The 12,075-nt window shown below is 49.5% G+C and overlaps 1 protein-coding gene and 1 pseudogene across 1 annotated transcript in view; one reads left to right on the forward strand and one right to left on the reverse strand.

Annotated features, from left to right (window-relative positions):
* Positions 1 to 12,075, reverse strand: part of nbas (NBAS subunit of NRZ tethering complex) — a 308,007-nt gene that overhangs the window by 152,413 nt on the left and 143,519 nt on the right. Inside the window, exon 30 of the mRNA XM_068028531.1 lies at positions 66 to 295. Within this exon, the coding sequence (XP_067884632.1) occupies positions 66 to 295 (230 nt within the window). The remainder of the gene's footprint in view (positions 1 to 65; positions 296 to 12,075) is intronic.
* LOC137368116 (U2 spliceosomal RNA) lies at positions 7,367 to 7,476 on the forward strand (annotated as a pseudogene).

Genomic DNA, 12,075 nt, shown 5'->3' on the forward strand with positions numbered 1-12,075 from the left:
TAAAACCAAACACACAGACTGTGTATTAAATATATATATATAAAAATATGTAAAGTCTAAATTACCTGGCCAAATCCATGCAATTATCAGTCAAGGTGGCCGATGAGTCAAAATACTCTCTGGCAGCAGCAAGAACCAATTTGATGCTTTTCTCATAGTTGACCTTGGATTGTATCTTGCTTCTGGAAGCAGCACTAATAGGCGGGTCAACAGATATACTGTTACAGTGCATCATTTGCCCAGCCAAGCGGATATTCTCCAAACGACTAGAACAGAGTAGGCTCTCGGTGAATATCTAAAAATTGAAATGCCAGGTCACATTAAGGGCTCTGCTTCCAAGAGGGAGAGATTTAGAACTTTATACAGAAGCAACATATACTACCTTAACCTTAAAATTTGCAAGTATCCATTTAGATCATGTTATCAGTTAGACTAACATTTAAAAATATATTGAAAAAATAATACGGTTGCAGTGCAAAGAAGTTGGTATTACAGATAATCTCCTTCTATTCCTAATAGCATACATTCCCAACAATACAACCAAGTCTTCTGAAATTTTCCAGTCTGCTTAAACTTTTATCTAACTGCCAAATAATTTAGACCCCGAATATCCCCAAAGAGAAATGCTTTAGCCAAGATGGCAAATGGCAGCAGAAAGAACCTTCAGAAGCAAACCCACATTTAAACTGCCCCAACACAAATTGCAGTGAACCTCAAAAAAAACTATTGTGATTGTGAAGCACTGGGGAAGAGCTCCCAGGTCTCTCTTCCAAAATCACTTCCTACCTCAAAACACCACACCTCCTTTTCTGATATCTACCATCTGTGACAAGGCCATGTTGTTCACTGCCCCCTGCTTTAAGAATCATTTTGGGTCTCTTTCCCACCCTCTCCATATTAAGAAATAACATGGCACCCCGTCCAACCCCATCAAGTATCAGTTCCAGCTCCCTTTCCCTACCCTGTCACTGTGAGTAATTCTAACAAACACCCCAAATGAGAAGAAATTTACATGCGTTTTCTCTGGTGTGATGGGCTAGCTCATGCCTCACTTTGGTCCCTGGGCCTTTTCCCGCCTCCTAAATGAGAAGCAATTATAGCTAATACTGGGATTGATCGTTCCCAGCTCATACACAAACATCAGACTCTATCCACTACATTGAAAAGAAAAACCACTTCACTCTTTCCCAGCACCCTTTACACCCGCATCACCACCGCCCACCCTTCCTACCATTCTAAACCTGTCAGCCACTGGAAACCGTGTTTTTATCTACCCTGTCACACCCATTCATAATTTCAATCTGTCATATCAATACTGTTTTATTCCTTCATAACTTTAAACAACTCTATCAAATCACCCTGTAATCTCGACAAAAACAGCCTTGCCTATTGCTGTGGTCTAAATAATTTACCTCAGCTATTTTTGATGATGATACAAGAGCAGGAAAAAAAATTTAAATTTCTGACCTTTTTATAAAATTTATTCATGGGATGTGGATATCACTGGCTATGCCAGCATTTATTACCTATACCTAATTGCCCTTGAGAAGGTGAGGTACCTTCTTGAACCGCTGCAGTCCATGTGAGGTAGGTACACCAACAGTGCTGTTCGGAAGGGAGTTCCAGGATTTTGACCCAGCGACAGTGAAGGAACGTCGATATAGTTCCAACTCAGGATGGTGAGTGACTTGGATGGGAACTTGCAGCTGGTGATGTTCCCATGTATCTGCTGCTCTTTCCTTCGAGATGGTAGAGGTTGCGGGTTTGGAAGGTACTGTCTATGGAGCCTTGGTGCATTGCTGCAGTGCATCTTTTAGATGGTACACACTGCTGCCACTGTGCGTCGCTGGTGGAGAGAGTGAATGTTTGTAGATGGGGTGCCAATCAAGCAGGCTGCTTTGTTCTGGATGGCGTCAAGTTTCTTGAGTGTTGTTGGAGCTGCACCCATCCAGACAAGTGGAGAGTATTCCATCACACTCCTGACTTGTGCCTTGTAGATAGTGGACAGGCATTGGGGAGTCAGGAGGCGAGTTACTCGCTGCAGGATTCCTAGCCACTGACCTGCTCTTGTAGCCACGGTATTTATATGACTACTCCAGTTCAGTTTCTGGTCAATGGGAGCCCCGAGGATGTTGATAGTGCGGAATTCAGCGATCATAATGCCATTGAATGTCAAGGGGAGATGGTTAGATTCTCTCTTGTTGGAGATGGTCATTGCCTGGCACTTGTGTGGCGCGAATCTTACTTGCCACTTATCAATCCGACCCTGGATATTGTCCAGGTCTTGCTGCATTTCGACATGGACGGCTTCAGTATTTGAGGAGTCGCGAATGGTGCTGAATATTGTGCAATCATCAGCTAACATCCCCACTTCTGACCTTATGATTGAAGGAAGGTCATTGATGAAGCAGCTGAAGATGGTTTGGCCTAGGACACTACCCTGAGGAACTCCTTCAGTGATGTCCTGGAGCTCAGATGATTGACCTCCAACAACCACAACCATCTTCCTTTGCGCGAGGTATGACTCCAACCAGCACAGAGTTTTCCCCCTGATTCCCATTGACTCCAGTTTTGCTAGGGCTCCTCGATGCCATACTTCGCAAAATGCTGCCTTGATGTCAAGGGCAGTCACTCTCACCTCTTGAGTTCAGCTCTTTTGCCATGTTTGAACCATGGCCGTAATGAGGTCAGGAGCTGAGCGGCCCTGGCAGAACCCAAACTGAGCATCACTGAGCAGGTTATTGCTAAGCAAGTGCTGCTTGATGGCACTATTGATGACACCTTCCATCACTTTGCTGATGATTGAGAGTAGACTGATGGGGCGGTAATTGGCCGGGTTGGACTTGTCCTGCTTTTTTGTGTACAAAACATACCTGGGCAATTTTCCACATTGCCGGGTAGATGCCAGTGTTGTAGCTGTACTGGAACAGCTTGGCTAGGGGCGCGGCAAGTTCTGGAGCACAGGTCTTCAGTACTATTGTCGGAATATTGTCAGGACCCATAGTCTTTGCAGTATCCAATGCCTTCAGTCATTTCTTGATATCACGCGGAGTGAATCGAATTGGCTGAAGTCTGGCATCTGTGATGCTGGGGACTTCAGGAGGAGGTCGAGATGGATCATCAACTCGGCACTTCTGGCTGAAGATTGTTGCAAATGCTTCAGCTTTATCTTTCACACTGATGTGCTGGACTCCCCCATCATTGAGGATGGAGATATTTGTGGAGCCACCTCCTTCAGTTAGTTGTTTAATTGTCCATCACCATTCATGACTGGATGTGGCAGGACTGCAGAGCTTAGATCTGAACCGTTGGTTATGGGATCGCTTAGCTCTGTCTATTGCATTGTTGCTTATGCAGTTTGGCATGCAAACAGTCCTGGGTTGTAGCTTCACCAGGTTGACACCTCATTTTGAGGTATGCCTGGTTTTGCTCCCAGCATGCCCTCCTGCACTCTTCATTGAACCAGTGTTGGTCTCCTGGCTTGATGGTAATGGTAGAGTGGGGAATATGCCGGGCCATGAGGTTACAGATTGTGGTTGAGTACAATTCTGCTGCTGCTGATGGCCCACAGCGCCTCATGGATGCCCAGTTTTGCATTGCTAGATCTGTTCAAAATCTATCCCATTTAGCACGGTGATAGTTGCACACAACACAAGGACGGTATCCTCAATGTGAAGGCGGGACTTCATCTCCACAAGGACTGTGGGGTGGTCACTCCTACCAATACAGTCATGGACAGAAGCATCTGCGGCAGGCAGATTTGTGAAGACAAGGTCAAGTATCTTTTTCCCTCGTGTTGGTTCCCCCACCACCTGCTGCAGACCCAGTCTAGCAGCTTTGTCCTTTAGTACTCGGCCAGCTCGGTCAGTAGTGGTGTTACCGAGCCACTCTTGGTGATGGACATTGAAGTCCCCCACCCAGAGTACATTTTGTGCCCTTGCCACCCTCAGTGCTTCCTCCAAGTGGTGTTCAACATGGAGGAGTACTGACTCACCAGCTGAGGGAGGGCGGTAGGTAGTAATCAGTAGGAGGTCACCTTGCCCATGTTTGACCTGATGCCATGAGACATCATGGGGTCCGGAGTCAATGTTGAGGACTCCCAGGGCAACTCCCTCCCTACTGTTGACTACTGTCCCGCCACCTCTGCTGCGTCTATCCTGCTGGTGGGACAGGACATACCCAAGAATAGTGATTGCAGTGTCTGGGACATTGTCTGTAAGGAATGATTTCGTGAGTATGACTATGTCAGGCTGTTGCTTGACTAGTCTGTGGGACAGCTCTCCCAACTTTGGCATAAGCCCCCAGATGTTAGTAAGGAGGACTTTGCAGTGTCGACAGGGCTGGGTTTGCTGTTGTCGTTTCCGGTGCCTAGGTCGATGCCGGGTGGTCCGGCCGGTTTCATTCCTTATCTTAGCAGTTAGGTACAACTGCGTGGCTTGCTATTCTAGTTCAGCGGGCATGCAAGAGTAAACCACATTGCTGTCTGTCTGGAGTCACATGTAGGCCAGACCAAGTAAGGACTGCAGATTTCCTTCCCTAAAGGACATTAGTGAACCAGATATGTTTTTACAACAATCAACTATGGTTTCATGGCCATCATTAGACTAGCTTTTAATTCCAGATTTATTAATTAAATTCAAATTCCACCGTCTGCTGTAGTGGGATTCGAACCCATGTCTCCAGATCAATACCCCGGGTCTCTGGGTTACTAGACCAGTGATAATATCACGACGCCACCGCCTCCCCTATTTATCCTATTTATCTTGTGAATCGTTATATTTTATTCCTTCTAATATATCTATAACTGTCAGTCTGTAAGCTTTCCTGACAGAAGTTTGAGAATGAGATTAAAATTTGTGGCACTTCTGAACAAAGAACAGTACAGCACAGCAACAGGCCATTCGGCCCTCCAAGCCTGCGCCGATCTTGATGCCTGTCTAAACTAAAACCTCCTGCACTTCTGGGGACCGTCTCCCTCTATCCCTATCCTATTCATGCATTTGTCAAGATGCCTCTTAAATGTCGCTATCGTACCTGCTTCCACCACCTCCCCCGGCAGCAAGTTCCAGGCACTCACCACCCTCTGTGTAAAGATCTGGCCTCGCACATCCCCTCTAAACTTTGCCCCTCGCACCTTAAACCTATTTCCCCTAGTAACTGACTCTTCCACCCTGGGAAAAAACTTCTGACTATCCACTCTGTCCATGCCACTCATAACTTTGTAAACCTCTATCATGTCGCCCCTCCACCTCCGTCATTCCAGTGAAAACAATCAGAGTTTATCCAACCTCTCCTCATAGCTAATGCCCTCCAGACCAGGCAACATCCTGGTAAGCCTCTTCTGTACCCTCTCCAAAGCCTCCACGTCATTCTGGTCGTGTGGCGACCAGAAGTGCACGCAATATTCTAAGTGTGGCCTAACTAAAGTTCTGTACAGCTGCAGCATGACTTGCCAATTTTATACTCTATGCCCCGATCGATGAAGGCAAGCATGCCGTATGCCTTCTTGACTACCATATCCACCTGCGTTGCCACTTTCAGTGACCTGTGGACCTGTACGCCCAGATCTCTCTGCCTGTCAATACTCCTAAGGGGTCTGCCATTTACTGAAAACATCCCACCAGTATTAGATCTTCCAAAATGCATTATCTCACGTTTGTCCGGATTAAACTCCATCTGCCATTTCTCCGCCCAAGTCTCCAACTGATCTATATCCTGCTGTATCCTCTGACAATCCTCATCACTATCCGCAACTCCACCAATCTTTGTGTCGTCCGCAAACTTACTAATCTGACCAGCTACATTTTCCTCCAAATCATTTATATATACTACAAACAGCAAAGGTCCCAGCACTGATCCCTGCGGAACACCACTAGTCACAACTCTCCATTCAGAAAAGCACCCTTCCACTGCTACCCTCTGTCTTCTATGAAAGAGCCAGTTCTGTATCCATCTTGCCAGCTCACCTCTGATCCCGTGTGACTTCACCTTTTGTACCAGTCTGCCATGAGGGACCTTGTCAAAGGCTTTACTGAAGTCCATATAGACAACATCCACTGCCCTTCCTTCATCAATCATCTTCGTTACTTCCTCAAAAAACTCGATCAAGTTCGTGAGACATGACCTCCCCTTCACAAAACCATGCTGCCTCCCAGTAATAAGTTCATTTGTTTCCAAATGGGAGTAAATCCTGTCCCGAAGAATCCTCTCTAATAATTTCCCGACCACTGACTTAAGGCTCACCGGCCTATAATTTCCTGGATTATCCTTGCTACCCTTCTAAAACGAAGGCTATTATCCAGTCCTGAAGATGGAGTTTTATTTATTTTAGATTGACATTTCTGCACTGAACTCCATTTTCTGGAGCCAGGGAGATGACGAAATTTATTGCACATTGAAGAGACAGATTTGCTTTCATATTTTTATTCCATAAAATATGGGTCATTAGTTGACCTAAAGGTGTATTAATCATTGTGGCTCCATTTCTCTTTAACTGCTTGGTTCCAGGGTATGTTTAGAATTCTGCACACTTTCCTGATTCATATTTGTTCTCTCGGTGGATCCTGTCGGATGGTTCCCCGAGCAGACCGTCAAAGTCATTTGGCGGAATGCCTCATCACCAGAACTTTCAAACAAGCACCAAGACGTAGCTTGGCTGGTGGTGAGAAGGGCCCTCCCCGTCAGATCCTTCATGCACACCCGAAGTCTCGCCCCCTCCGCCCAGTGCCCCCGCGTTGGCTGTGGTGGGGAAGAGACGGTCGCCCACCTCCTCCTGGAATGTGCCTTTGCAAAGCAGGTGTGGAAAGAGATGCAGTGGTTTTTGTCAAGGTTCATCCCAAGCAGCTCTGTAACACAGGAGTCTGTGTTCCCAGGGACGCACACCGAGACAAACATCAACTGCTGCTGGAGGACTATCAATTCGGTGAAAGACGCCCTTTGGTCTGCCCGAAACTTGCTGGTCTTCCAGCGCAAAGAGTTGTCCACCGCCGAATGTTGCAGACTGGCACATTCCAAGGTCCAGGACTACGTGCTGAGGGACGCACTAAAGCTTGGGGCAGCCGCAGCAAAGGCTCAATGGGGAAAGACCACAGTGTAAGGTTCCCCCACCAAGCTGGACTGAGGGGCTGGATCCATGGGAAACCCCTCGAACTGTATCGTTAATATTCTGAATTGCTGTAAATGTAAAACTGTAATTGACATGACAATTGTGAAACGGAAGGGTTGGGAAGGAACTCATGACAGTATTGAAGGAAACTGATCTCCCTTGCAATGTTTGTATTTTTTGGTGCTGTTTGGAAACTGTCTGGCAATGTAATTTTTACAGATTTTTATGAATAAAGTATATTTTGGAAATAAAAAAAAAATATTTGTTCTCTCGGCCTTTTGGCTAAGATCAAGTGTCGTATCTGTTCTTATCAGTGCTTACTTGATTGAGAAGAGACCATGATCATTGCCTTTTGATCCTGGGGAAGCTTTGAGTAAAATGGCTATAACCAATCTTCGAGCTTCGGGCCAGGAGATGCACCGGTCGATCGCACTTTCTTCATCAAGAAAATTCTCTTCGATTGCTGCGGATTTCAAGCGACGGACGTCTTCTGCCTGCAGGATTTCCCCATCAGTGGATACTTCGACGTGACGTTCCGGAACGTGGCGGGATGCATCAAGTTCCTGAAGGCGTTCAAGGAGAAAGGGGACCGGGCGCCACTGTCGATCCTCACAGCGGAGCCGCACTTCACGCTTCCGTCACAACGGGACCGGATGGTGACGATTTACCTCTACAACCCCCATGTTCCGGTGGTGGATGTACTCACCTTTCTCGCCAGGTACGTCGAGGTGGCCGGCAGCAGCACTGATGTCAAGGACCCCTTTGGGATTTGGACCAGCAAGCGTCAGGTCAAGGTGACCTTGAAGGTCAATCCCAGTGGAGCCATCATCCACCCTCCCTCCAGCTTTGCTATCGGGGGAAGTCGAGGCTTCTTGGTCTACGCTGGGCAGCCCAGAGTTTGCCGCACCTGTGGCAAATCTGGTCACGTGGCGGCCAACTGCAGCAAGGTTGTTTGCAAGAACTGCAAGGAGGAAGGCCATCAGACCAAGGACTGTAAGCAGACTAAGTGTTGCAACTTATGCGGTGCGGCAGGCCATCTCTACAAAACCTGCCCCAAACGCTGCCTCAGTTATGCTCAGGCGGCAAGGTCCAAGGAAAGGCCTGGAGAAGGTCCGACGAAGGCGTCCGGTGTTCGAAAGGAGACCAGCAACCTTCTCCGCAGTGAGGAACTTCAACCTGAGAAGGAGAAGGAAGGGGAGGCAGCTGAAACCAGCGACCCAGCACCTAACCTGCGCTCGGAAACTCCTCCTCCACAGACAGAATCAATGGAGGAGAAGGCAGCAGATGGACAAACAGGTCAGTGGCAAGTGGTCCAGAGGAAAACCACAAAGAAAAAACATCCAAAAGCGGAACAGGCCACCACCCAAACCAGTGTCAAGAGGAGGCTACCTTCTGAATCAGACTGCAACAGCTCCTCTTCACTGGACGGGGGAATGCTGGAACGACAGCCCCTTCAAAAGAGGCGGCAGAACTCCAAGGAGATGGAAGATAAAGCATCCCAGCCCCCGGGCACTGGAAGCTGTGATGGGCCTGGCATGCCCCAACCCCAAAGCGCCACACGTAACGACGTGGCCAACGCGTCTCAGCTACGGGACACCGAGAGCAAAGACATGTCTGGCGCAATTCAGATCCGGGAAGCCGGGAGCAGTGATGTTTTCGAGGAGGAACAGATGGAAGCAGCAGAGGATAACCCAATCTTTGCTGCCTACAAGACCCCCCCGATGTCACCCCAGCGGAACAACCCCTGCATGAAAAACCAGGAGGGGTTTCTGAGCCCAACTATTGTGAAACAGCTTGCTCACACGATGGGTATGCAGGAAAATCCCAAAGGACTGGGACTAGCAAGGACAAATGATATGGGAAGCAACAACTAATTTTTAAAAAATGGGTGTAAAGATTGCTTCCATTAATGTGCATAGCATTAAATCTACTACGCAATGTGTTTCAACCTTGGATTACCTCGCCAAGGTCAAAGCCAACCTACTGTTTCTGCAGGAGTGTGGAATACCACACCTCAGCACCTACAGGCAGTGGTCGCGATGGTGGTCCCATGGGCCATCGATCTGGTCGGGGGGTAATGATTGCCGTTCCTCCGGCCTGGGTATTCTGCTGCGGAGAGGTAACTTCACCATTTCCGAAGTTAAGGAGGTGGTGGGCGGTCGCCTCCTCGTAGCAGACGTAATGTACAACAACGCTCCGCTCCGGTTGATCAACGTGTACGCCCCGGTAAAACGCAGCGAGTGGCTGACGGTCTTCCAGCAGCTCCCACTGCTGCTGGCGACGTCCAGGCCGGTCATCCTAGGCGGTGACTTCAACTGCATCATCGATGCGGTTGGACGATCCGGCAGTGACGACAGCAAACTGGACGCTACGTCCAGATTCCTAATAGAAACAGTTAAAGATGCCAAACTGCACGACGTCTTCAGCAAACCTGCAGACGGAGCGCAGCGCAGATACACATGGTCAAGATCGGACGGGTCTGCCCGTTCCAGGATTGACTTCCTGTTTGTGTCCCGTCCCGGTCGGATCCACCGACGTCAAGCCGGTGTTCTTCTCCGACCACTGCCTCTTACTGGCCGACTGTCACTTACAGGACGACCAGCAGGTTGGCAGGGGGACATGGAAGCTCAATGCTACACTGCTGACCCCAGAGAACATTGAGCAACTCAAAAGGGATAACAAAGGTTGGAGGACTGTGAAACCCCTCTTTGAGTCTCCAGTTCACTGGTGGGAAGCGATTAAGGAGAACATCAAGAGGTTCTTCATCCACAAAGGGGTTCAGAGGGCGAGAGAGAGACAGAGGGAAATGTCCCGACTCCAGAAAAGTATGCAAAATCTGCTCCGGTTGCAGTCAATGGGGGTCAAGGTCAAGGAGGACCTCCATGAGGTAAAGAGCCAGCAGGCCTGGCTCTTTGCCAAGGCGGCCTCCAAGATCATCTTCCAGTCCAGAGTCCGCTCCGTTGAGCAGGATGAGACGTGCTCGCGTTACTTCTTCCAAAAGGTACACAGAGAAAGCTCTGTTATCAGCAGCCTGAAGGAAGAAGATGGCTCGGTAATGTCTTCGCAGTCTGACATACTAAGGATCAGCAAATCCTTTTATGCTGGGCTGTATGACGCGAAGCCCACAGACAGCACAGCCTCCCAGTCCTTCCTGTCATCTATCACAGAGGTCTTAGATGACAGCAGGAGGGAGACACTGGACAAGCCGCTAACTCTGGACGAGCTGACAAAGGCCGTCGAGTCCTTCGAGACGAGTAAAACTCACGGAAGCGACGGCTTACCGGTCGAGTTGGACTCGGCCCTGTGGGACTGGGTTGGCCCGGGCCTGCTGGAAGCATACGAGAGTATGCTCCTGGCCGGAAGCATGTCAGAATCCATGAGGAAAGGCATCATCACCCTCATTTACAAGCGGAAGGGGGAGAGGGCAGAAACCAGAAATTGGCAGCCCATCTCACTGCTTAATGTTGACTACAAGATTCTGTCCAAAGTCATAGCCAGTCGAGTCAAGTCTGCTCTGGAGTTGGTGATCCACCCCAATCAGACCTGTACTGTACCCGGCAGGAAGATCTCTGATAGTCTCGCGCTACTCAGGGATACGATCGCCTACGTACGGGACAGGAGGGTGGACACCTGCCTCATCAACCTGGACCAGGAGAAGGCTTTTGACAGGATATCGCACACCTACATGATGGACGTGCTTTCCAAAATGGGGTTTGGGGAGGGAATCTGCAATTGGATCAAAGTGCTCTACACAAACATCAGTAGCGCAGTCTCAATCAATGGGTGGGAATCGGAAAGTTTCCCGATCAAATCTGGAGTCAGACAGGGCTGTCCTCTCTCCCCGGTCTTGTTTGTTTGCTGTATTAAACCCTTTGCTGAGTCTATTAGGAAGGATGCGAGCATAAGAGGGGTGACAATCCCAGGCAGCGGAGGCACTCAGGTGAAAACCTCCCTGTACATGGATGATGTCACCGTCTTCTGCTCGGATCCGCTGTCCGTGCGCAGACTGATGAGCATCTGCGACCAGTTCGAACTGGCCTCGGGAGCCAAAGATAACCACGGCAAGAGCGAGGCCATGTTCTTTGGAAACTGGGCTGACCGATCCCTTGTCCCCTTCACCGTCAGGTCAGACTACCTGAAGGTGCTGGGGATATGGTTCGGAAGGGCCGGGGCGTGCACCAAAACCTGGGAGGAGCGAGTAGCCAAGGTACAACAAAAGTTGGGCATGTGGGGGCAGCGATCTCTCTCCATTGTGGGTAAGAACCTGGTCATCAGGTGCGAGGCGCTCACGTTGTTGCTGTACGTGGCACAGGTCTGGCCCATACCCCAATCCTGCGCTGTGGCGGTCACCCGAGCCATTTTCCGCTTCATCTGGGGATCTAAAATGGACCGGGTCCGGAGGGACACGATGTTCAAATCTCTGGACAAGGGCGGCAAAAATGTACCCAACGTGGCCCTCATCCTGATGACCACCTTCGTGTGCAGCTGCATCAAGCGGTGTGCAGATCTCCAGTACGCAAACTCCAAGTGTCACTACGTGCTGAGGTTCTATCTGTCCCCGGTGTTGTGAAGGATGGGCCTGGTCACATTGCCGCGGAACGCTCCATCCAGTTGGACCGTGCCGTACCACCTATCCTTCGTGGAGCAGTTTCTGCGGGAAAACACCTTCGACCACCGATCCATCAGGCAGTGGTCTGCATGGAACATTCTCAAGGCCCTACGGGAAAAGGAGACAGGGGATCCCGTCGGATGGTTCCCCGAGCTGACCGCCAAAGTCATTTGGTGGAATGCCTCATCACCAGAACTTTCAAACAAGCACCAAGATGTAGCTTGGCTGGTGGTGAGAAGGGCCCTCCCCGTCAGATCCTTCCTGCACGCCCGAAGTCTCGCCCCATCCGCGCAATGCCCCCGCGTTGGCTGTGGTGGGGAAGAGACGGTCGCCCACCTCCTTCTGGAATGTGTCTTAGCAA

The sequence above is a fragment of the Heterodontus francisci genome, chromosome 3 (assembly GCF_036365525.1).
Source record: "Heterodontus francisci isolate sHetFra1 chromosome 3, sHetFra1.hap1, whole genome shotgun sequence".
Lineage (NCBI taxonomy): Eukaryota > Metazoa > Chordata > Chondrichthyes > Heterodontiformes > Heterodontidae > Heterodontus > Heterodontus francisci.